At 33.9% G+C, this 24,503-nt stretch overlaps 2 protein-coding genes across 2 annotated transcripts; one reads left to right on the top strand and one right to left on the bottom strand.

The window, feature by feature from the left end:
- Window positions 1-3,241: 3,241 nt before the first annotated feature.
- ETO1 (tetratricopeptide repeat (TPR)-containing protein) lies at window positions 3,242-9,776 on the bottom strand. The gene is made up of 4 exons (XM_059606973.2): window positions 7,004-9,776; window positions 5,500-5,791; window positions 5,105-5,414; window positions 3,242-4,037 (listed from the first exon to the last, which is right to left on the bottom strand). Exons 1-4 carry the CDS (start codon window positions 9,013-9,015, stop codon window positions 3,805-3,807), a joined length of 2,847 nt encoding a protein of 948 aa, XP_059462956.1. The 5' UTR covers window positions 9,016-9,776; the 3' UTR covers window positions 3,242-3,804.
- Window positions 9,777-22,179: 12,403 nt separating this feature from the next.
- On the top strand, window positions 22,180-23,950 carry LOC132162512 (myb-like HTH transcriptional regulator family protein). Its single transcript, XM_059572744.2, has 5 exons — window positions 22,180-22,620; window positions 22,721-22,797; window positions 22,910-22,946; window positions 23,058-23,166; window positions 23,259-23,950. Exons 1-5 carry the CDS (start codon window positions 22,371-22,373, stop codon window positions 23,782-23,784), a joined length of 999 nt encoding a protein of 332 aa, XP_059428727.2. The 5' UTR covers window positions 22,180-22,370; the 3' UTR covers window positions 23,785-23,950.
- Window positions 23,951-24,503: the final 553 nt, after the last annotated feature.

Raw genomic sequence — 24,503 nt, 5'->3', positions numbered from 1 at the left:
TATTTTCATTTTTTTCGTTTTTTTATCTTTATTTCCGGTGCTTATGTTCTTCCATTTTTTTTTTGGCTCTTTTTTTTTTCTTTCTAATTTATATATTATTTTTTATTCAAATGATTACTTTTTTTTTGTAAATTTTACATTGAATTCATGAAATAATAGTGAGAAAGTTTCTTTTCGTAGAAACTCAATTTTCCGATCGTAGATATTTTTTGTCTTTGTTTTCCCATGTCTTAAAATTAGTTTCATTTAATTTTATATAAGTGAAGGATGGTTGAAAAAAAAAAAAAAAAATCTATTTGACAAAACCTTTTCTAATATTTGTGGATTTCATTGCAACTGAGAAAAATATAGAAAAATGAGTTCTTTTTTTATTATATTAGTATTTTTAATTTGTTCATATATATATATATATATATTGTCCTTAATTTCTATTCTAATTTATATATTATTTTTCATTCAAAGTTTATTAATTTTATTTAATACAAGTTACAAATTTTGTTTTGTAAATTTAATTGACTTTTGTTGTTCATTTTTGTTTTTGGGTGTTCCAATATTCCTGCCTCTGTTTGTTATCTCTTTCTTTTTTAAAAGAAAAATTAAACTACCAACATTCTTTTGTTTACACAATTAGTAAATATAATTGTAATCGTATATCAACATGCTCATTTATTTTAAAACACTTCTTTATTTTTTTTCAGTGGTATCATTATTGGAATATAATGATTAATCAATCATTTTCTATAATTGATCAATCTAGGTTTTTATTTTGAATTTTTTTTCCTTTATATTTCATCTTAAACTACATATATGAGAACAAATATTTAACACGTTTCAATTTATAAGAACTAAAATTTATGAATTTTTAAATTTATTGGATATGTGGGTTTATGCTATTAAGTAAAACTATGGTTTAAAATGATCTTATGAACATTTGTCATTTTTGGTAGCTAATTTTTTAATTAAGAGTAGAAAATAAAATTTGTTGTTGATAATCTTTTAAAGACTTTTTGACTTAATTACATATATTAAAAAAAAATTAAAAAAAAAATTAAAAAAAACCCCAACGCGTAGCACGGGCTCTAAGCTAGTATATATATAATAGGAAAATTTTAGACAGGAGAGGCTAACATCATGTGGCGTTCTATTTAATTGTCAAATTAGTATATTAAATGAAATTGTGCGTTTGAGTTTTTTTGAGTTTTAAGTAAAAGAGGCTAATATCACGACATGTGGCATTCCATTTATCTGACAAGTAATAATTATTAAAAAAAAAACTGTGCTTTACATTTTTAAAATCATGTTTTTTTTCGAACAGCTCTCTTTCTCAATTTCAACTGCTATCAAATATTGTTATTATCACTTTATCCCCACATTATCTAATATCTAATCTAATATCTAATGTAATCTATATGATGGAGGAGTTCTCAAAATAAAATACTTGAGATGAAAGTGAAACATTGTTAGTTTAATTAACCGTCTTCTTAGTTTTATTTTATACGGGTGTAAACATTGGAAACTTCAAATCACCGTCCAATTAAACTATGTGATCACAAACGTTCAAGTTTTCTATCCTGCCACATTCTTCGAACACCCCAAATACCAAATAAGAATCCATCGTCTCTCTATTCCTCTCTTCATCCCCACTATTTATCAATCTCCATATAACTTACCACCTTCTACAGCAAGTAAGATTAGTGACTGCAACCAAAAGCATGGCTACGGAAGAAAAAGCTCTTGAGTCTTGATGATTACACCAAGGATGGGACAGTAGATTTGAGAAGGAATCTGGTCCATAGATCCAAGCGCAGTGGATGGACTTCTTGCTTCTTTATTGTTAGTAATCTAATTTTTATCTGCCTCCTCCTCCGTATAATCTGCCTCCTTCTCTGTCCATTCAGCCTTAAGGATTTGGTTACCCACAACCTACTTGATTCGTGTATCCCTTTTAGTATCATACACGTGTTGGGCTCCTCGAAACTTAGAAGCCAATTAATTTGCTCCATTAATTATATTGTTATAGTAACTGTCCTTAATAATGTTCTATAATCACTATGTAAATGTTTCAATGAAAATTTTTATTTAGTTTCGTTTTTCTTCTTCTTTTTTTTTTTTTTTTTTAAAGCATTCATTTCATACTGTTGTGAGTGTAGTATTTTTTTTTAATAGATTTTGTTGGTTATGTAATTATACTCTTTACTATTGCATTCTTTGATCATACTCTTTAGTTAATTACACAACAAAATTGTACATAGTATCATGTAGTTAAGCAAATTCAGCAAATGCACTCCTACGTTAATGTGAATAACATATTTTAGGGCTTTTCCTGTGTTCATTTTTTTTAAAAAAATTATTTATTTATTTTAAGTCTTAAAAAAAAACACCTCATTTACCTAAAAAAATTATATAGACTATTTCAAAACAATGTCACTAAAACTATAGCTATAATCCTTATTAATCATGTTTGTAAAGATTGAATATAGGTAATTACTTACCATTATCTAAAGTGCTTTTTACTATTTGTTCTTTGTTTTTTTTTTTTGGGATTACAACGTTATTTTTATATTCACTTGAATTAATGTTTTAAAATATTAAATACATGTGATTTCTTTTGCTTCAGTGAGAATTCAATTAATTGCAACACGCGTAGATATATTTTTATAATTTGAAAGACATGTATTTAGTTGAAATATGATGTTAACAATATATTATGCTAATATTTCACTTTTTGCTTAACATAATATTATATGTTCTATTTGAATTGAATATAGAAATTTGTTGTTAAATTTTTTCGGTCTTTAGAGCAACACAAAACTATCATCACTTTAATCTTTTACACTCTTTTGATATTTTTTTCCCATAATAATAATAATAATAATTATTATTATTATTATTATTATTGTGTCACAGTCTCTTTTTAATACGAGTTTGTTATATTTTTCATATGTAATACAACTTGAGCATTTGTGTTGTTGTAAAGGGTGTCTCAATGCTTTTCTTTTTCTTTAAAGCTTTACAGAACGCCTTTTTTTTTTTTCTTCCTGCTTCCTACTTGAAACTTTTTTTTTTCTTCCTGTCATTTATACATCCACTAATTATTATTTTTTTTTTTCCTTCCTGTTATTTTTAAAAACAATTCGTGGGTTTCAAGCTCGTTTTATTGAAAAGAAAAGACAAGTAGAAAGGGAATAAACTTGAATGTAAAAAGTAATGAATCAAAAAAAATATAGAGCTGGGTCAGAATTTGCTCCCATTAAAGAGAAGTTTTTAAGAAAACAAATCATTTCCTGTTTGCCACAAGGGAAAACTGTGAAGTTCATACAACAATTAAGAGAACAATCAGACAAGCTTAATTAATGCGCTGTGAATTGCTCAACAAAAAACAATGAATGTATGCCTCTAAACTGGGCAAACTTACATCACAAGCTGCCATTTCATATACATATTTCTTTCCACCGTGGCTAATTTTACTACCATCTCAACCAAAATTAGTATAGTTGACAGCAGCAGTGGCAGTCTGCATTACAGGTATCACCAATTGATAATCCATAACCCAGTTGACATATTTACATAGTATCTTGCTCTACATTCCCTTCTTTTCAAAACAAAAATCTCCTTTTACTCCTGAATTCCTTCTCTATCAAGGGCCATACCAAATCCGATATTCGAGTGTTTCTAGAGACTAATCCAAAAAATCCATCTTGAGCTGACAGCGGTGGCCTTGAATTAGACAAGAGTCGATGGCAACACATGATTGCACCCATAAATAAAATGAAGAAAAGAAACAGAATCAGGGACTTCTGATCTTCACTTTTGTTGTTCATTAACCCGCTCCCTTGCTTTGTTATAGAGCTCAAGAGTATCAGCATGGCTGGGATCGAGACATAGGGCTGCTTCACAGTCTCGAACGGTAGAGACATAGTCCCCCATTGATTCGTGAAATGCTGCTCGAAGATGTAGCAGCTGCAGGTCCGGCTTGAAAGCTATGGCCCTTGTAAGCTCTGCTATGGCCTCAGTTTCTTTGTGGTCATCCATTAAAACTGGTTGGGCATAATTCCCATGTTAGCAGTTCACAAAATGTTCCACACATTCACACACTTATATTTATATAAATATGAAGTTCATAACCAATGAAAATAGGATAAATTCCACGACAATATCAAATATGGGGGGAAGGGTGGGGATACTGAACCATCAACTTCTTTCATTATTAATTTTTTATTAATTTTTTTATTTTTGGTAAGTACTTTCTTTCATTATTGATGTAACTATGAGCTCATAACCAACGGCAATATAAAAAAAAAATCCACCGGGATACCAAAGTATAGGGGAAAGGGAAGCAGGAGTCTGAACTATCTACTTCCTTCTGTCAACTATAAGATCGGTCACTTTTGTCATGAACTACAATCACAGTGTTATCTTTCCTCTTATTTTTATGTCTCGCCAATATTCTGTACTGTCCCGACCCTGATGATCGTAAAAGTCACATATACAAGCCATGGAGATCAAAGATGAGGCCAGTAAATTGGGTAACAGTAGAAACGTGTGCTGCTTAAGTTTTTTAGTTGTGATCTATACAAGCATCTATACATAAAAGTGTTGGCAGGGACGATGATACAACAGGCAGAAACAATAAGGTCTGAGCAGAGAGAAATAGTTTTGATACAATAAATTAGTATAACAAAGAAAAGAAGAAGGCCTCCTAATCTTCCTACATCTGGATGTCCTGGTCATAAGAGCAATAGATCATCCTTTTGACCATAAGACAATCTTTTCCTCCTAAAAAAGGAGAGACTCTGCAATTAAGAAAACTTCTTCCTATTATTCCTTGAATCTGGCAAACTGGGTACCAAGGTCTTTCTTTGAGAAACATGCTCAAGTTGTTTTTTGGAGTAAATACATGCCCTATTGACTAGAAAACTTCAGAGATTTTCTACGACCAAAGACAGATAGCTTGAACAAGAAGCTAGTTGATCCCATTGACTCGAGTTGAAACGCTAAATTTGTAGATCTAAGCATGGGGCTGAACAAAAGTAACACTTGACAAATGACTTCCAAATGTAAACAAAGTATACTGACAAACTAGAAACATCATTATGAAACTTACCCGCGGCCCTATATCTGTAAGGGTATGTCCTCAGGGGATCTAATTGTGTTGCCATGCTAAGATCACTCTTTGCCATGTCACGGTCACAGTATTCTGAACGTTTCTCATAAGCTGATGCATTGTTTTGGGCCTTCTCTATAAGCTTTGTCATCTCATCATATGCATTTTTACGTAGATTTTTAAGATGATATACACGTGCCAGACCCTGATGTGCTCGTGTATGCTTGATGTTAAGTGCATTCATGTAGCAGTCAGCAGCACAATCCAGCTTATCACAGTCCACATAGACACTCCCAAGATTATTTAGTGCCTGCAAAATAGCAACCACGCGATGTTAATACATGAATTTGGCGCATTAAACAACATATTAGAATTATTCTAAAGATGAAACTTACTTGTCCTTTCCGAAGGCCATCTGAAGGGCATCTAAGAGCTTCCTCCAGAAGCTGGATGACGTACGCTGAAGACTCAGGCTCGAGACTAGAGTCTGCTAAAGCATATGCTTTAAGAAAGAAAGCTTCAAATGATCTCTGTATGGAAATGGACTCCTCAGCCCTAGCTAATGCTTCTTCACGGTGGCCAGTGTCATACAATATCCATCCTTCATAGACAAGCCTTTCATGCTCAGAAGTAGAGTGATTTCTAGCCAACCTGAGGCTACGCATAGCAGCCTTTTGACAATTTAACCTAAAATGTTCAAAAACATAAAAACAACTGTGAAATCAGACGAATAAAACAACTAAGAGCCACCAAAAAGTAAAATAACTGTAATAGGTGGATAATCTTCTTATTTATGACCTGACACTTGAAGCATGTTGCAAAATTAGCATTTTATCACATTGAGAATCTAATAGATACCGCAACTTATGATAACAAATAATGTTAATGTTGACCAACATTAAATAGTAACTAACACTATCTTGTGCATCCAGAGTAATACTAAATGCTCTAATATGCCAATAAAGTGGAACAAATTTCCATCAATTACTAGAGCTTATCAAGGTTACTTCTGTTGCAAACCATTCACCAACTGATCAAAGACAGAATTGTTTGTTCGGAAATTGTCGCATGTTGGGTTCTAAACCCCTTGCAGAGAAGAAAGTCAGTTGGGTAGTTGAAGTGTCACTTAATTTTTAATTGAATTAAGGACAAACATAGATTTACATGTTATTAAATAATCACACACTGACTATGTTAAGCCGAGAGATCTAAGCAGCAATACAATCTCATCACCTCTCTCTCTAAAGTCAGTTATCGACTCAAAGACAAATGGAGATTTTCACGTTATTAAATAATCAAACAGAGACTATGTTAAATCAAAAGCTCTAAGCAGTGATCATAATTTCATCACCTACCTCTTTCGTGTTTTTGAAAGTCAGTGTGTGTAAGCAAAAGAGAGAAGTTTGATACCAAGAAAATTATTTTCCTCTGGTAAGTATCACAAGTCTGATGGCTAGTTCAATTCAATGGAGTATGCAAGCAATTATCAAGCTGTCCAGGCTAGTTTACTTCAATGAAGATGCATACTACACCACCTTAACAGTAATAACTACTGTAGCATAAAGGTAATTGACTCAACTTCTATGAACTAGGATTACAAGACCCCGTAAGAGTCACAATCAATAACCATTGGGGGACAGTTCACCGTTTAAATAAAGACAGAAACCAACATATCTAGGCGTGGCAAGATTGCAGTGTCAGCTGCTAGAGTTCCACAGCAAATGGATAGAGTTAATAGAGCAGAAAGTTAACGATTGAACACAAACATTATAAAATCAGTTAACTACTCATAGTTCTAGAAATAAGTTAATCGGATAGATATATCCAGTATTAAAACAAAGCTATTAAGCAAAGCGGTATAAAAGTGATGAAACATAGCTAGCACTTTTTCATGCTTACCGGAGTAGAAGAAGAGACTGCCGAAAGCGTAGGAGACTCTTTCCGGGGTCATTTGCCAACATATGGTGTACAACAGCTAGAGAGCCGATATCATCAACAGAGGACCATCGATCATAGAGTTGCATCCAGCATTCAGCCTGACACCACTGTTGAACATGAGGGCGGACGAGCTCTACTAAGTGGTCACCATGCATTTTCCCATGAAACATCATATAATTTGGGTCCAATGTCAAAAGTGCCCGGACATCTCTTAGACCTCCTTCATAATCTTCTAGAGCAATGGAAAACCAGGCGCGCAGTTCAAGGCAGTCAGGTGAGACCTTGAATCCAATGATTTTATTGATCTCTGAGATTGCTGCTCCAATCTTGCTCTCCTCCAATAGGGAAACAGCCCGATACTTGTATGGAAAAGAGAGAGTTGGATCCAACTCAGTTGCAGTGTTCAAATCAGCCATCCTCTCCTTCCCCACACAATACATAGATCGCTCCTGATACATCCAGCCAGCTGGTGTATAATCTGAAATGAGCGAGTTCATCTGCTTGTATGCTGAATACTTGTGCCCACGCTTATACTTGGTCCTTGCAGCACCCGCTAACGAATAAAAATGACCCACCTCAGCTGCTGCCTCAAACCAACGTTGTGCATCTTTAAATTCTTTCCTCTCAAGCATCACAACACCCAACTGGTGAAATGCAAGTTGTTTCTCCCAAACTTCAATTGCACTCTCCTGCAACCTCTCCAGAAGCATCACCGTAATGTTTGATTTCATGTCTTCCTCCATGGCAATCTGGCTCAAGAAATAATACAAAACAAAAGAAGCATGCCCAACCATATCCAATCTTTCCCTAGCCTCTGAACTACAAAAAAATCTCATAACATTGGGATTGTGAATCGAACTTGGGAGCTCTCTCAAGAACACCTGCAAACTAGCAGCCACTAGAAGATATGCAGTCTCCTCCAAACCGTACTCAACTAGTGACAATGCGTCCTCCATGTCACAAACCAGAGATGCTAAATGAGCATCACAAGCAGACTTCATCTCCTCGCAACAAAACTTGTTTGCCAAAGAGAGTAGCTCCAAGACAATATGCAAGTCAAAAGAACCTATTCTTTTCGTCCTACTAAATACCTCCACAGCTCTCATCCCCTCTGCAGAAATCCCATTCTGTGAAAAATTTATCTTCTCCCTTCGTGACTCTGTAAAGCCACCATACAACATTGCTCTAAATGGTCTCGATAGAGAGGCAATGTCGTATCTTGTACACCTAATTTCAAGACCCCCAATGCAAAATGACATATCACCATCTTCCTCCGAAGTTGAACATTTCTCATCCCCCATCAAAATGTCATCATCAACTTCCTCCCTATGGGTCCGGGAACACGCACAAGGATCATATACCGATTCCGGATCGTACCCGGATACCAAACTTGCCTTTGGACATTCAAGATTCCGTCCACAACAATCCATTGCTGAATATCCAACAAGCTCATCCTCTCTCCTCTCGAACCGCAGCCACGCAGCAAGCACAACCTTCATGTGCACATCAACGGCGTGCTGTCTAGCCGACCTAAGGCTCCGCCTGAACAATTTTGGATCGGATAGACCCCGGAACACCGCGCATTGTTCTAGATACACCTTAAATTTCTCGAACTGAGAACAACTCTCAATCCTACGATACACATCGGCTAAGGTTCCAACGAAATCAACGGATTTGAGGCACGGTTCAATCTGGGGCTCAAGGAGATCGGTCACGGGGAGTCCATACGGTAGAAGATTCTCAGGTGCAATCTTAACGGTCGCGTTAGGGGTTGCTTGGAAAGTCCGATTCGATTTGGATCGAATCGAATTGGCCCGGAAATCTTGAAGATGGTGTAGAAGCTTGTCTCCTACACCACCACCACCACCGGTACCGGTGGTGGGTCCGGATGGGTTAAGGGCATAGACCTGCGTGCCTTTACACCCGTCCATGATCTTCAAACTACGCATTGTGGTGAATATATTGTGCTGCATCTCTTTTTTGTCGTACTATATTACAAATTTAACTCTCCGAATTCAATAAAAAAACTCTCCCAAATGAGCCAAAACCCAAAAAAGATGTTATTACATATAGCTTCAGACAAGCAAAAAGATGTAAAATTTAGGACAAATGAGAGAATGGGTAGTGAGGAAATTGAATAAAATTTAGGACAAATGAGAAAACGGGTAGTGAAGAAATTGAATGAATTTACCTTATTACGCCCAGCAAACACCACCGTTTGGGGAATGGGAAAAGGATAGACTGTAAAACAAAGGAAAAAAGAAAAGAAAAAAGAAAGAAAAAAAAAAAAGACGATGGTGAAGCAGGCCAATGAAGGATATTTGAAATTGGTGAATTTTCTGAGATTTTTCCTTTCCCTTTTCCCGAGAAAATTGGAAAGTGGACGAAGTTTCTTTCGGGAAAGAATAATCACGTTGGTCGCCAACCAGACGTTGAGGTGGAGGTGGCCGTTTCAACGGCCACTCTCTCTCTCTTTCTCTCTTTCTCTCTCTGTGTCTGGTGTATATCTGTGTTTCTCTGTCACACACACACACGATACACCCTCCCTCTGTCTCTCTCTCTCTCTCTCTCCAATTTTGATGTTTTGTTTTCTTAAGTGTCTCTCTCTCCTTTCATCGTTGTACGTGTTTTTGGCGTGTTTTTCTATCTGTGGTAAAAGGTTAGAGAGCCTCGGAGGATGTCTCTCTTCTTGTGTATTGTGTGCGCGCGTGTGAGAATCCATAGGAGAGGAGAGCCGCTAAAGTCGCCCTGTCTCTCACGCCATGTCCTCCAATCTTAGAAGCCCCATTATTTCTTTTTCTAATTATCAATCCCGCATCTCCCGGACCTGTCAGAGACGATGAGTGCCTTCCCTTCCCAGCTGCCCACCAAGCGCGTGGAATGGACAGCCAACAACATTAGGTGGCTCATGCCTCATTTTTATCATATACGGTTTTAGAAACTCTGGACGCCCTCACAATGGCTAATGATTATCATATCCAGATTTATTCCTAACCTTTTGGGTAAGAATGTTGATGTTTATCTTATACAAATTAAGATTTTTTATTTTTATTTTTATTTTTTATTGATTTGTAGTAAATCGTTAAGAGTTCATAACATCAATATTTATTATGTTCAAAGGGCAAAAAAAAAATTCCAATTAGGTCAGAAAAATTCATTTAACCCAGTTTATAAAATTACCAAATATGCTTAAAGAATGTGATTCTCATAATCTTATTAAAAATAGAAATGAGAATCGTATGTTTTAAGAAAAAATGTTAATTTAATAAACTATCATTTAACTTAGTTTGAAGGAAAATTTTCTCAATTTTTAAGATATAATAAGTACGGAGATGACAATCATTTGGTTAATAAAAATGGGAAAAATGCTTTATAGGTCCATGAAGTAGGACTTTTTATTAAATTACTTCCTAAGGTTTAAATTTTTTATTGTTACTTTCTAAAGTTTTAATTTTTATCAAATAGATCATTTTACCTACCTTTTATTAAATTTATAACTGTGTTTCGTCATACCCAATCAAAATATATATATATATATATATATATATATATATATATATATATATATATCTCTCTTTTAAAAAATAAAAATCATAGGTCGGTTGGTTGCCTAGGTCGTCCCCTCCTCTCGGGCACCCCAAGTGTTTGAGTGACTAGTGCAACCACCACCCCAAATAGGGTGGCACTTTTGGTGTTTTTATTTTTTTTATTTACATTTAAATTTATAATTATTTTATTAAAGGGAGCGCTATTAAAAACTTAACAAAAGGCAGACATGTTTGGGATTTTTAAAGCTTTTTTTTAACAAAAATAATAAATATTGATGCAACAAAATATTATCAATTTAATATGAAATATTAAAAAAATCATATAAAATAAAATATCTTAAGAATTTTAGAAAATCATGATCTTTCTTCCACATTATTTATAAAATCTAAGCTAAAACCTTGTGACAAATTTTAATGCTCTAATCAACGCTTCTTTTTTTTGTCAAGTATTTATGTTTTATGGCTGTCTATTTTATAAAACTAGCAATTATTAGTTTTATGTTGCACATTCGATCATATTTCTTGTAGATTTCATCATAAATCTATTTAGACGAAAGTAAATAAAAGGCTTGTCTTGTTCTGAGGGGTAATAATGTAATATGAGAATGTTACTCATAGCGCGTAACAATATTTACTGACACCAGAGACTATCTGGTGCTGTACTTGTATATGTACAAGTATGCATATATATGTATGGTAGATTTTGACAGATGGTATGAGTAGTCGGTTATGTGGGCCATACTCGTCAGTTTCATCTACGGTCCAACAAGCTTCAAGATTCCATCACCCGTGAAAGCCATATTTGGGCCAGAATTACAGGCTCAATTTGGCAATACCTACTTGGGGTACGTAAAGATTCCCATTTTTCTTTTCTTTTTATTTTTTTTTTATTTTATTTTTATTTTTTATGTTCTTGTTTCTTTCTTTACCCCATTTTAGAATCCCTCAATAAACTTCATGTAATGGGGTGTGGCCTACTTCTTTAATGGTCAATGCACCATGTTATAATGGGAGAATAGTTTCGATATTTGAGTCAGTGTGAATCGAATAAAATAATTTTGAAAAAAGCAAGGGTCGTGTAAAGAAATGAGACAAAAGTTTTTTTTTTTTTTTAATCTAATGTTTACCACTTTTTATAACATATTTTGTTGTTACTGTTGGTCACATATTACGCATTCATTGAAAATTTTTCTTATTGTAAATATTTCCTACATCCCACGGCCTCTATCATGCAATTCCGTCATGCCAAAAAATTATAGGAATTGTTATTGACATGGCAAAAGGATGAGATCTAGTGTGGTATCATACAACTATTCTTGAGTTAGCTAGTTGATTGACTGAGCATCGAAAGTCTAGAAACCCAACACACCATATCTTTTAGATCTACACCTTAGTTTATACCTTTGGTGTTTGGCCAATAATTCTTAAGATTGTTTTCCGTTCACTTCTTGAAAAATCTACTTGTGATGTTAGATAATAATAGCAAGGATAAAGTCCAACTTGAAAGAAATTTTTTCTATTCAATCTATTAAGTTAACATATATCTTCAAAGCATATAGTTCTCACATGAATTTTTAATAGGATCAACATTACATATGATTTTCACATGTATTTTAAAAATACTAATTCTATAGGCATTCACATTTCACTCTCTCTTCTCTACTCATTGACCTGGCACCTCTACATTAAACAAAACAAAAAATTGTCCCCAATCTCATAGTCAATGCCACCACAAACCACCACACAAGAGTGGTGAGGACCACTCAATCTGGTGGTTGAGACCAACCGATCACTCCCCTATAAGTATAAGTTTGGTTGGGGAAATTTTTTGGGATGAAGTGGCAGTGTCACGTCACACTACCATGTCTGAGTATAGCAAGTAGGAAAAAAAATGAGTGTCTCCAACATTTTCCTTTAAAAAAAAAAAAAAATGAATATGAGAAATACGTGCTCTAAGAATATATATAAATTTAATACACCAAATTATTTTTAAAATTATTTCAAACCCAACAAGTTCCTATGCGAGTAGGTTTTGTTGCAAATATAGAATTTGAATTTTATGGTCTTGGTTTGAACGTATGAACAATTATGACTAGTTCCCTCATAGGATATGGCCTAACTTGGTCAGGCAAAGACCTTACAATTCCAGCCGTTGATATGGACTGAAGGGGTGCTTGATTGATAACTCTCATAGACTTTTTGACTTTTAGGTAAGAGATAAATAAAATAATGGAATATTAAAAACATAATTTGTTCCCATCATGATCTCTCATATCATGCCCACCTTACGTATTGACATTTGACAACAATGGGTGCTAGCTGAATCTTACCAATTATTTTATTCATTATAAATCTTTTTTTTTTTAGGCATGAGAATGAATATATCTTGCACTAGATGCTGTCTCTCTATATCATTATTCTTATTTGGCATAAAGTGTCAACTCTTAAAATGTCCATCAATTTTGTTGTCTTGTCTTACATTCAATTATATCAAATAAAGGTCACGCTGTGTACAACAAACAATGATTATAATTAAAAGTAGCCAAGATAATTAAATGGAAATACTGTTCGTGTGGTGCCAGTTGGTCCATTCCAAATGTGGCCCTCAAGGGAAAATTACTAGAATAATCATATGCTAATTTGGCGGTGTCAAATTTTAGAGCCAAGTGGAACACGTTATGTCTATTATAATAGAGATATGTTAAAATTTAATAAAATTTTCATATTTTACCCATCGAAATCCTTGATGGCAAAGTGTTATTTGTGATCAACTTGGGCCATGTGTCTTTTTACATCAACTTAGACCATGTTCATTTTACCACTCAGGATTTTGATGGGCAAAATATGAGAGTTTTATTAGATTCTAGCATTTCTTATTATAATAAATGCACAACTTTAGCCTAACTTTTCTCTTATTATTTTTTTTTTTTTAAACAAAATAAAAAATAAATTTTTTTTGAAGCAATATCATCAAATGTGACCATTTTTTTTATTTGGTATTTTTTTTTTTATATAAAAAAAATTGTATTTTTCTTCATAAAAATAGTCATTTAAAAAAATGGTCATTATTATGAAGAAAAAGACCATTCAAAAAAAATACCAAATAAAAAAATGACCACATAGGATGTTATTGCTTAAGAATTTTTTTTTAAAAATTTTTAATTTTGTTTTAAAAAAAAATGACCACATAAAGAAAAAGTTGGGCCAAAAAGTAGTGCCTTTATCATTTCTCTTATAATAATACATTAAATTACCTTTTATTTCAAATGTTTAAATCCATAAAAAAAAAAGTGTAATTTTGTTTGTTAATACTTTATTTTTTTGGTTAAATGTTATTAAATAAAGCTTATAATTCTAATCATTTAGTTATATTCTATAAAACTTAGAAAGAAAATGCTGCCATTGACATAAATTATCGTCTTGAACGTTGAATTTCAAGGTGTATGAAAAAAATAATAATAATAATTCAATGCATGCCAATAAAATTATATAGTATTAAGACATTTTGGTAGACTTGTACACAAGACATGGAAATACTTTGTGTTTTTTACTATAATAATTGTAACGAGATAAAAGTATAGTTTATAGTATTATTTATTATTATTATTTTTTTAATACTTAAAAGAGATAAACATTAGACCTTTCTTGAAAGAGTTGTTACCTAAAAAATAAGGTGGGGGTGGTTAGGACCATAAAATTCAAAAGATCCAATGGCCATGATCACCCTAAGAGAAATTAAATAATTTTTTTAAAATATGTTATAATGCAATAACAAGACTATATTTTGTCCATAAAAATTTTAGGTGGCAATATGCTATAGGCCAATCAGTGAGTAGGACCACAACAACTACGAATAGGACCTATAACCTAGTGATACCTTGGACTTATAGGTCAAAAATAATATTTGTATTACACTAAAGTATTTTTCAATTTTTTTTTTTTTTTTTTTTTATAATTAGTTCCACATCATTGTATTGCCACATCAGCTTAAGGTATGGGAAGCATCACTCTCCCTGTAACCTGCAAGGCTGCAACCCGTGGGCAGTCCATATCATAATGGAGGTGTAGTTGAGGTGCCAGCTGTCAAAAAAGCAATAAACTTTTTTCCAAAAGAATAGCATCCTCAATAAACAAATAAAATATATATATATATATATATATAGAAAATGAGAGGCATTATCCAATTCAGACATTATGCTTTGATGTAACGTTATTCTCAATAATTTAATCACAATGGGCCTCACTTCTTCCTTGTGAACCGGACAGCCAGCACTAGGCTCTTCGCGAGCCACGTCGACAGCCACATTCTTTTTGCACATGGATCCCATTTCTGATGTGGAAACAGGACAAATGCTTCTATGATCTCACTACTTTTTAGGGATTATGGACATTACTTCCCGTCTGCCTGCTTTTATGGACCTTAACACTTCCAACCCATTCAAGTGAGGCCCAAATCTACACCCCTGATTATATTACTTAAAAATGCCAACCCATCAAGTTGGGCTTCAGATTGGCTAGAACCAATGTGGCCCATGATTTTACTGCTGTGAGCCTGTGATGTCCAACTCTTAAACATGGGCCTTCTCCATCCCACTAATCTTTAGAGAGCTAGTTAATTTGGATTGAGAGATCAGAGATGGGTACCTAATACAAACGAGTCAAGCCGAGTTGAGTTTGGGCATTCCGGGACTGGCTTGTTTAAGGGATCTTTAAAACCTTTGTCCGAACTTGGCCCGTCATACACAACAGGTTCGATTTTTTTTTTCTTTTCTTTTTTATTATTTTTTAAGAAAATGATGAGAACCATCCTAGTTGTCAAAGAGGTATCTGGACACTTCAACAGCCACTCTTCATTCTTTTCTTACTTGCGGCCACAATTTAGGTCATACTTAGCTACAAATTTCGACATGAATACCCATTATGAATCCCACCATATCTTTATCATTTTTGACTTTGGCTCGACTCTAATGAAAAAATTACTAAAAAAATTTTATGCAAAAATAAACTGTCAAAATTACAAGATTAAAGGGTAATTCTAGATATTTTTCACTTGAGACAATCTTGACCATTTATTTTTTAGCAAAAAAACTTCTAATGATGTTTTCAATGCAGGAGACAATTTCAATTAGGGGATGATGCACTCATGCACACATTAGGTTAGGGCTTAGGGGTACCCTCCTATCTCTGAACCCCTTTCTCTCTCCCTCTCCCTCTCTCTCTCTCTCTCTCTCACAGATAAGCAGTGCTTTCCTCGAATGGCACGCTTGTGTGGAAAAGTGGACTCCTCTGAGGCTCTAACAACTAGCAAATTGATGGGGTGTCCTTTTTTATTTATTTAGTTATTTGTTAATTAATAAATAGGAGAGGGTAGGATAAATTTAGCATTAAAAAATGGTGAGACTAGGATATCTACCCGTCTAAATCATAAGAAAGAAAAAAGAAAAAAAAAAAGAAAAGAAAAGAAAAAAAAGAACAAGTATTATCTAATTAAAAGAGGTTGAGGACATTTGACTTACGAGAAAGCTATGGTGCAATGACCATGGAATTATAATTATATTTTAGATAGATTAATAATATATAACAAACTACGATGTTGTAGGGGTATGGGGAAGGAATCCTACAATAGAAAAAAACAATAAAAACAAAATTAGTAACACTAACATAAAGCAGCCAATATTGATTAAATCGTTCTATATATGAATTTGACTCCAGACCCCATAATTTTCCAATTCTATATATTTTGGGTGACAATAAGAGATGTGTCAGATTAAGGTGTTGGAGCCAACTTTATGTCAAACCATGCCTAATTCCCGAACCAAAATGATTGGCCCGATTGGGTACTACGTATAGTCTATACAACTTTTATTGCAATTTTCTTATAAATTCATGTGTTAGAGGTGAAAATTTGAACAATAAAGTTTGACAAAACAGTTTACATGAGTACTACGTAGACTGTCATCTCAATTTATGAGAGAATTATAATAAAAATTGTACTACTTCTAATAGCACTCATTCACGAAACCCTATTTAATTTGAAATCTCATTAATTTCCTCCTTTGGGTCAACAATTTTGATTTGTAATCTTAGCTATAGTATCGATAAAACAGTGCTATCAAGAACGTACATGTTATTCACGAGATTAATTAGCTGCCCACTGAATAATTATTAGCTTTTAAATATAGATATATTTGCCCTGGACTGTTTAAGATAGTAACTAGGAAAATATTTGGGGTACTATCTACACTCCAAAACCTTTACAAAAATTAAGTACTAGGCAATCCACATGACTCTGGTGAAAATATTATGTAACAAAATTTGATAAATTAATTAATTTAATTATCTAGTGCATGATGTGATAAATATAAAGTGGATAATTATGTTAATTTATAAGAAATTTGTCGTAAAAACTATAATAAAGATTGATATGAGCGTAAACAGAATATATATCAATGAAATTAACAAATGTTTAGCAAATGATAGTAACGATAATAATTATAATAATAGTTGGAAGAATTTGTAAAGAATTTTGGAATTTAAATGAAAGGAGATAGGAATAATAGGTAAGATGTAACATTATAAGCTGGGACCCGATAGATGCATATTGTATCAAAATAAGACAACTTTCACCTTTGACGTGAATTAAATATTTAATGATTTACTAATAATTAATATTACCCTGCCAACCATGCATACGTCTTGAAGTGAACACTCTGCTTGAATATAAGAATATTATATATAAGCGAAGAAATTCGGCATGACCCCCCATGCATTTGCTGACACAATAAGCATAAGATATGTATGAATGCACTATATTTAATTAATTTATACGAATGCAAACGCCGGTAGGTATATTGTTTTGTTCTTTTTTTTTTTTTTTAAAAAAAAAAATTAATTGATTTGGATGCGAAGAAAATAAATCATTACAAGAGCAGTAGATATATATTCTGCTTCTCATTTATATGCATATGAGGTGTACGTGATGAATCATGCACGTTACATTTAAAAAAAAAAAAAAAAAAAAAAAAAAAAAAAAAAAAAAAAACCTCCGAGACCCAACTAGAAAGCGATTAACGGAAGAATTTCTGACTCGTTCACTCTGGATTTTACCCGAAACGTAATTTCCGGAACATGAATGAGGGAAAAGGGAACAAATTAATTAACAGGTTCTTTGCTTCTCAACTCACTAATTTGTTGGCCGTTTCCAATTTTTAAATGCGTTGGACACATGATTCAGTGCTCATGAGTGAAAACGCATGGACTTTCACGAAAGGATGTCTGTCTACAATATTATTCTAAGCTTCCGGCCGTTTCCTTTGTTTATAAAATTTGCATGGCATATTGTCGATCCTTTGTACTAATATAGTATATATATATATAGCGTAGATGGGAATACATTTAATTAATTTATCTACCAAATTAATTAAGAAGCATTGGAGCTTGGAGGCATATGGAGCAGTGGCCGTGAAGCTTCTTCGAGATCATTATGGTGCATGCCATGCATGCATGACATGACATGTTATGGCAATGGCATGATGTTAATAATATTAGAAAGCACGACTCTCTGGGGAATAGTTAATGGTAAATATGAGAGGAAGTTGTATAAGACGACAGACATCCTCATTCTCAAATAATGCGTAAGATCCGCATTAATAGGTTCACGTATTCTCATGCAGCTTAAAATAATGGGATAAAAATATATAAATGTAAAGAAAAAGGGAGCAGAAGTACTGTTGGGCGTTGACCTCACAGGTTAGGTGTTGGAGTGAATCTTTTCAGACCATCCTCTGTTTTTAATGGGGCAAATTTTTGTATCTTTCCTGAGCTCTCCACGCCATCCATTTGGTGTTGCTCTAGCCTCTATCAATTTCTTTATTCATCAACAAAAGTTCTCTCCAGTCTCCAGAAACTTGTGTTTGGAAGCTAGCCTAGTGTAGGCAGAATTAAAAGGAAGAAACTGTAATAAACTTATGGGAAAACTCAAAGTTAGTGTAGTTTAGGTTTTCTTGTTATTATTTTAATTTAATCCTGGAAATTGTAATATATATAGTTGTGGAGTTGTGGTGCTTCCATTTTTGAGAAATGAGATGGACATGGAAGCACAGCATGCAACTATAGGCAGCTCTCAAGAACTTCGTGATCATAAAAAGGAAAAGACATCCTCTACATTATCATGATGACATCAATCACGGTTTGTTGAGACCAGGCCAATACACGTGGGAGGAAGGAAAAAAAGTTTCTCTTCCAAAAGTTGCAGCTTAAAAGTATGACTCGATGGTCGTATATTACTTTCAAAGCTGGTGAATCTGCAGGTTGATTATGCACGAGGGAAGGGGACTTTTTCGTGGAACAGGATGCTCTCCATTGAATGATATATTTCATTGCATGTTTCGATTAGATTTTATAGCATGTAACTGTGTATATAGTATTATGTACATACGTATAATATATTATTTAAAAATTTTAAATGACGTGACAACATATACATTAATGTTAAATACTATAAAATATAATCTAAATCTTGAAATAGTTCATATTCTCTATTGCACTTGAAATGAAAATGATGATGTTTCAAACTTTGTAGCGGCATCGTGGGACGCTTGACACCCATGACCTTGGCTCAATCGGTGGAACCAAGATGTCGCCAACAAGTTTGTTACTAAGGATACAATAACATTTATCATAAATCTCTTACAAACTGCTAGTTGATCATTAAACAAGAAAATTAACTTGATAATTTTTTTATTATTTTTTTTTTTTGGCACTCAAGTAGTGCCAATCCACGACATTGATCATGTACATGAATTTGTAAGAAATTATAGTACCCAAATATTTTTCCGAGTAAGCTCCCACATTAGGTCAAATTTCTTTAATTATCATTTTTTTTTCTTCCAAATTTACATCCAAATGATGAGAAGATTTTCGAAATTCTCCATATTGAAACCCCTGAATGGCTTGTTTCTACTTTGGGTAATACATGAGTCTGCGGGTGCCACATCCTTTAGTTTTTGCTAATCAACAGCAGTGAGAATAATGAAAGTTAACTGAGGATTGTGATCAACGCGCTATATACTCACCTAAGTATATATATTCTTCTTTATCAAAAATTAACATAAGCAAGTTTGTTTGATTGCGAGTTTCGAATTCGCTCTTATACCATAATATGAGAAATGACTGATTTAATTATTTAAATAATATTATAATAATTTTTTTGTGACGATTATCTTTTCCCCGTTTAATTTAGTAAATAACATTAATCTGCTATTGTTGACTAAAAACCCATGGTTGATGAGGCAATTTTCTTCTTCTCCTTTTTATTTTTTTTTATTGTCTTTCACCCCCCCCCCCCCCCCCTATATATAACAAAGAATTCCCAACTTCAATACTGCAATTTTTTTTTTTCCTATTCAAAGTGGGGGGAAGGAGATGGGGAATTATATGAACACAAACAAAAACGACAGAAAAATTCTAATAACAATCGGGAATGAGTCAAATAAATGACTTGGCCCATCAAGTGAACCGAAATGGTCAAAAAAGGCTGTAATAAACGACAAAATTTCATCAATGGAACAACACCCGTAGCCGACTCGACCTTTAGTGGTCAGAAAAGGACAACAAAGCCGACCATCAGTAGTCAGAAAGGAGAGGAAGATCTCTGTCAAAAATACAAAACCGACACGACCTCTTCAATACTGCAACTTGGTTATAAGTAAAGATGAAACCAGAGGGTGGCCCTTTGATTTTGAAATTTTTGGATAGATTGAGAGGGAACTTAGTATTATTCAACAATAGTCAATCCCTTATATATGATTGTTAATGTTTTTAGTCGTTTTTTTAATTTTTTTTTTTTAATGAAAAAGTGTTTGTTAATATTTTAAAAAATATATAAATAAAGGAGGACAAAGTTTTATCATACGAAAACGTACACATTCCCAGCCAACTATAAATTTCGAGTGTTTTATTTTTTCCTTTTTATGAAAAACAAAAAAAGCAAAAAAAAGTTTGGCAATTAGCCTAGAAAGGTGACAAGGGGTGAAGAAGCCCCAGCTCACAAAAATCCTCGAGGAGGAACAAACCCCGTGATTCCCGACGAAAGGCAAATCTCATTCTTATTTTTAAAGTTTGGGTCTGAATCAGAAACAACAGAGCATCACACAACCACACATGCCTCGATCAACCACCAACCAGCCAGATATTGAGTCCTACTACACTACTTCCGTCTTTCAACAGACCTACAAATTAACTCTTAGTTAATATTCTAACACTCTTCTTTATGTGTTAGATCAAATTTTGTCATATACTAAGAGATGCTTAACACGTGCATAAAATATTTAATTGAAATATGAGAATCTAACACATGAATGATGAATTAGACAAGATTTTAATTTATAATTTTTACTGTGATATTATGTTAAGCCTTTGAAATAAGTACTGATGATCATAGGTATACGTATTTTGGAAGTCCCAACTTATTTTAGAATCCTCCAAAAAGGGGAGTCTTCTAAGAAGACAGATTTGGGAGCTTCTCATTTAATTGAAAAGTATTAATCATTGAGTAAAAGTAAAGATAAAAGCCTTCAAATTTTTTTAATGTTTACAATTCTTTCTAAAAGTATTTTGCTCCAAAAGTTGTGTTAAGCAAGCTAAGGATTGCTTTTCTTCCATGGAGTCTATTAAATTAAGATGTGTCTAAAATACATGTGATTCTTATATACATTTTTAAAAATGCATATAAAAATTAAAAACACATGTATGTAATATATAGCTTTGCTTATTGGATTTCATTGATCTAGATAATATTTTAAAATGAGATTCTTGAAAATTGTTTATATATACATGCAAGATATAATATTTGAGTTGTCTTGTCATGTATATAGCCCACAATTTTCACACACACACACACACACACACACACACACACATATATATATATATATATATATATATATATTGGTGTAAACAATATCCTTTATTTTGAATCACTTACCTATGCAACATTCCATTGTGTGTTTAATTATCTCGATTATATTGATGGAATTAAATTGGTTGGGTAAATAGCAAATAAAACAAGACAAGGGTACTGTTAAAAGACTAGTTTCACCAAGTTAATGAAGATATTGTAATTAATCTTAATCCTTAATGAGGAAAGTAAAACGTACTTAATTGTCTGATAAATACTCTTTCATTTATTTAACTATGACTTGGCAAATAGTACAAGGTGGGGATTGGTTCCCACCAATCCACCCCTATTATTGTTTTTCCTGGTCAAGGAGTTTGGTCTACAAGAGAGATGCCTTCTACTCTTGTTGGCACGTAAAAGATTTGGACTCACACGAGCCAAACTATATATATATCTTCCATCATTATGACATCCATGCATACGCACACATACATACATACATGAATGTACATCTCATATATGCATGTGTATGTATCATCTATGAGCATTCACACAATGTGTAAATAGAGAGAGAGAGAGAGAGAGAGAGAGAGAGTTGTAGGGTCAAGATATAGGGTTTGCATTCCCATCTGGGTAGATAGAAGTGTAGCTAAGTTTGTATTGAGAAGAAAGATAAGTAAATTATTTCTTGCTAAGATCTATCAAGTCCCAGCATGGGGGAGGAGAAAAGAAGAGAGAAGGTAGATGACAAAGTTCATCTCTTAGCAAGCTACCAAAGGGCCCTAATCCCTAATTATTCCTTCATGTGTTAGCTTTGTCTCATCTGCCACAAATCCTCTACTTGGAGAAATCAAGCAAAAGGAAGAAGAAGAAACTAGAAAGAATGATGGAGGAATGCTCAAAGATAAGCCTCTCAAGCCAAAATGATAATCAGGAGGGGAGCGAGAGCGGGGAGAATGATGATGAAAGCAAGGCTAAAAATGGAGGGAGCTCAAGCAACAGCACGGTGGAAGAGAGCGAGAAGAAGTCATCGGTGCGTCCTTATGTTAGATCCAAGATGCCTAGGCTCCGGTGGACTCCTGATCTTCATCTTCGTTTTGTTCATTCTGTTGAAAAACTTGGTGGACATGATAGTGAGTTCAATTAATTTCTACCCAAGAAATTATCTAAATTGTATGGAGATTAATTTGAAGCCTTAATTTGCATCATATGTTGTTAATTGTTTCGGTGCAGGAGCCACACCAAAGATGGTTCTTCAGCTGATGAACATCAAAGGACTAAGTATTGCACATGTCAAGAGCCATTTACAGGTATATATATATATATATATCATATCTACCCATAATTTATGAACATGGGATGCCATAATTCTCTCTTTCTAATATAATTTTCCATGTATTTTCACTTGGGTATTTTCACTAGATGTACAGAAGCAAGAAGGTTGATGATCCAGGCCAAGGTACACCAAATTAAATTTCCATTTTTTTTTTCCTGAATTTCAGCACATAAAAAAAGGTAGGGTTTCTTTATCAGTTCATGATGCAAAAAAAAATCGTTCTTCACATGACAGTATTAGCCGATCATAGGCATCTTGTGGAAAGTGGAGATCGCAATATTTATAACCTCAGCCAACTTCCCATGCTTCAAGGGTATAACCCCACCCACAATTCCAATTTCCGGTACGAGAGTTTGTTCAAGAAAAAGTTTTTTGTTTTTCTACCTTAATTAATTTTGATCTCTTTAATGAATTTGATTTTATAACTTTTCCTAGATATAGATTTGGAGATGCTTCTTGGACTAGTGCTTATGAAAACTTGTTGGGTTGTCCTGCCGGCCGTAGCTCAACCTCCGGTGGTGGATTTTATGGCACGGTGGGTGAGAAGTTCTTTGGTAGCAACTTTAGCAATAGGGTTAATTGCAATTTCCGTACCACTTTCGGTGATCAACAATCATCAGCTTGGAGAAACACCCATGAAGTGAAACATGAATCTTTGCAAACTCAACCCAGATTGAGTACTCCTACGACTGATCATCATCTGCAACCTCAAGTACAAGATTTCAACAAAACAAGTAATATTCTACCAGAGTGGAAGACGTTCAAAAGGAAGGCCTTGGATTGCGAGCAGCTGGATTTGGATCTCTCTCTTAGGCTAACTTCAAGGAATCATGAAGTTGATAGTAATCTCTCCCTGTCATTGTACTCACAATCATCCTCGAGTCTTACCAGTTTGAAGGAAGGCCCCGTCGATGCTAAGAAGCAAGAAAAAAGGACAAGTACTCTGGATCTGACTATATGAATGAGACAATTCTAAGTGAGATCTTGAGGTACTTGTCCCAAATAATGCTGCATTTTATGATTGTCTTGTAAGTTGTACCACCATACAAATTAGTAGCCGCCACTTTTTTTATTTTTTTGTTAATTACTTGTTTCTTAGCTCAATGATCAATCTGCCCTGAACAGTATATATCAACAGATGTCCCTTACATCCATCTCATGATGCTTCGTTTTTCCTACATGGGTAAAAGGTTAAGCATCTGGTTTTTCTTGGTGAGCATCAAATGATGCTCCGTGTTGCTACATGGGTGAAAGGTTGAATATCTGGTTCCTGTCAGCAAGCAGGCGTCAGGTATAAGAACCTAGCTAGCTAGTTGTTTGGTCTTGTTGAAGCAGATTTAGTTTGGATGGCCGGACTAGCAGCTGGCTGTTTGAAGCAGATTTTTGGACGGCCAGACTTGTGATGGGTCACCAGGACAGCCAGACTTGTGACGGGTCACCAGCAAAACAAAGAAAAAAACTACCAAAGTGACACGGCCGGAAGGGGCGGGGCTGATAGAAAACCTCCCATAGTACTTGAGTCAGTAGGGTATTTTATGAGAGAAAACTTAACAAAAAGTTTAAGATGGTCTAGAGAGTGTTTTTCTTCTTTTTTGCAGGTGATCTTCCGCTAGTTTGACCGTCTAAAAATATGCTTCAACTGTCCTTCACTAAATTGACCGTCCAAAAATCTGCTTCGAC

Source organism: Corylus avellana, chromosome 10 (genome assembly GCF_965113065.1).
Source record: "Corylus avellana chromosome 10, dhCorAvel1.hap1.2, whole genome shotgun sequence".
Lineage (NCBI taxonomy): Eukaryota > Viridiplantae > Streptophyta > Magnoliopsida > Fagales > Betulaceae > Corylus > Corylus avellana.
The sequence above is the reverse complement of the archived record's forward strand: the minus strand, read 5'-3'. Positions and strand labels throughout refer to the sequence as shown.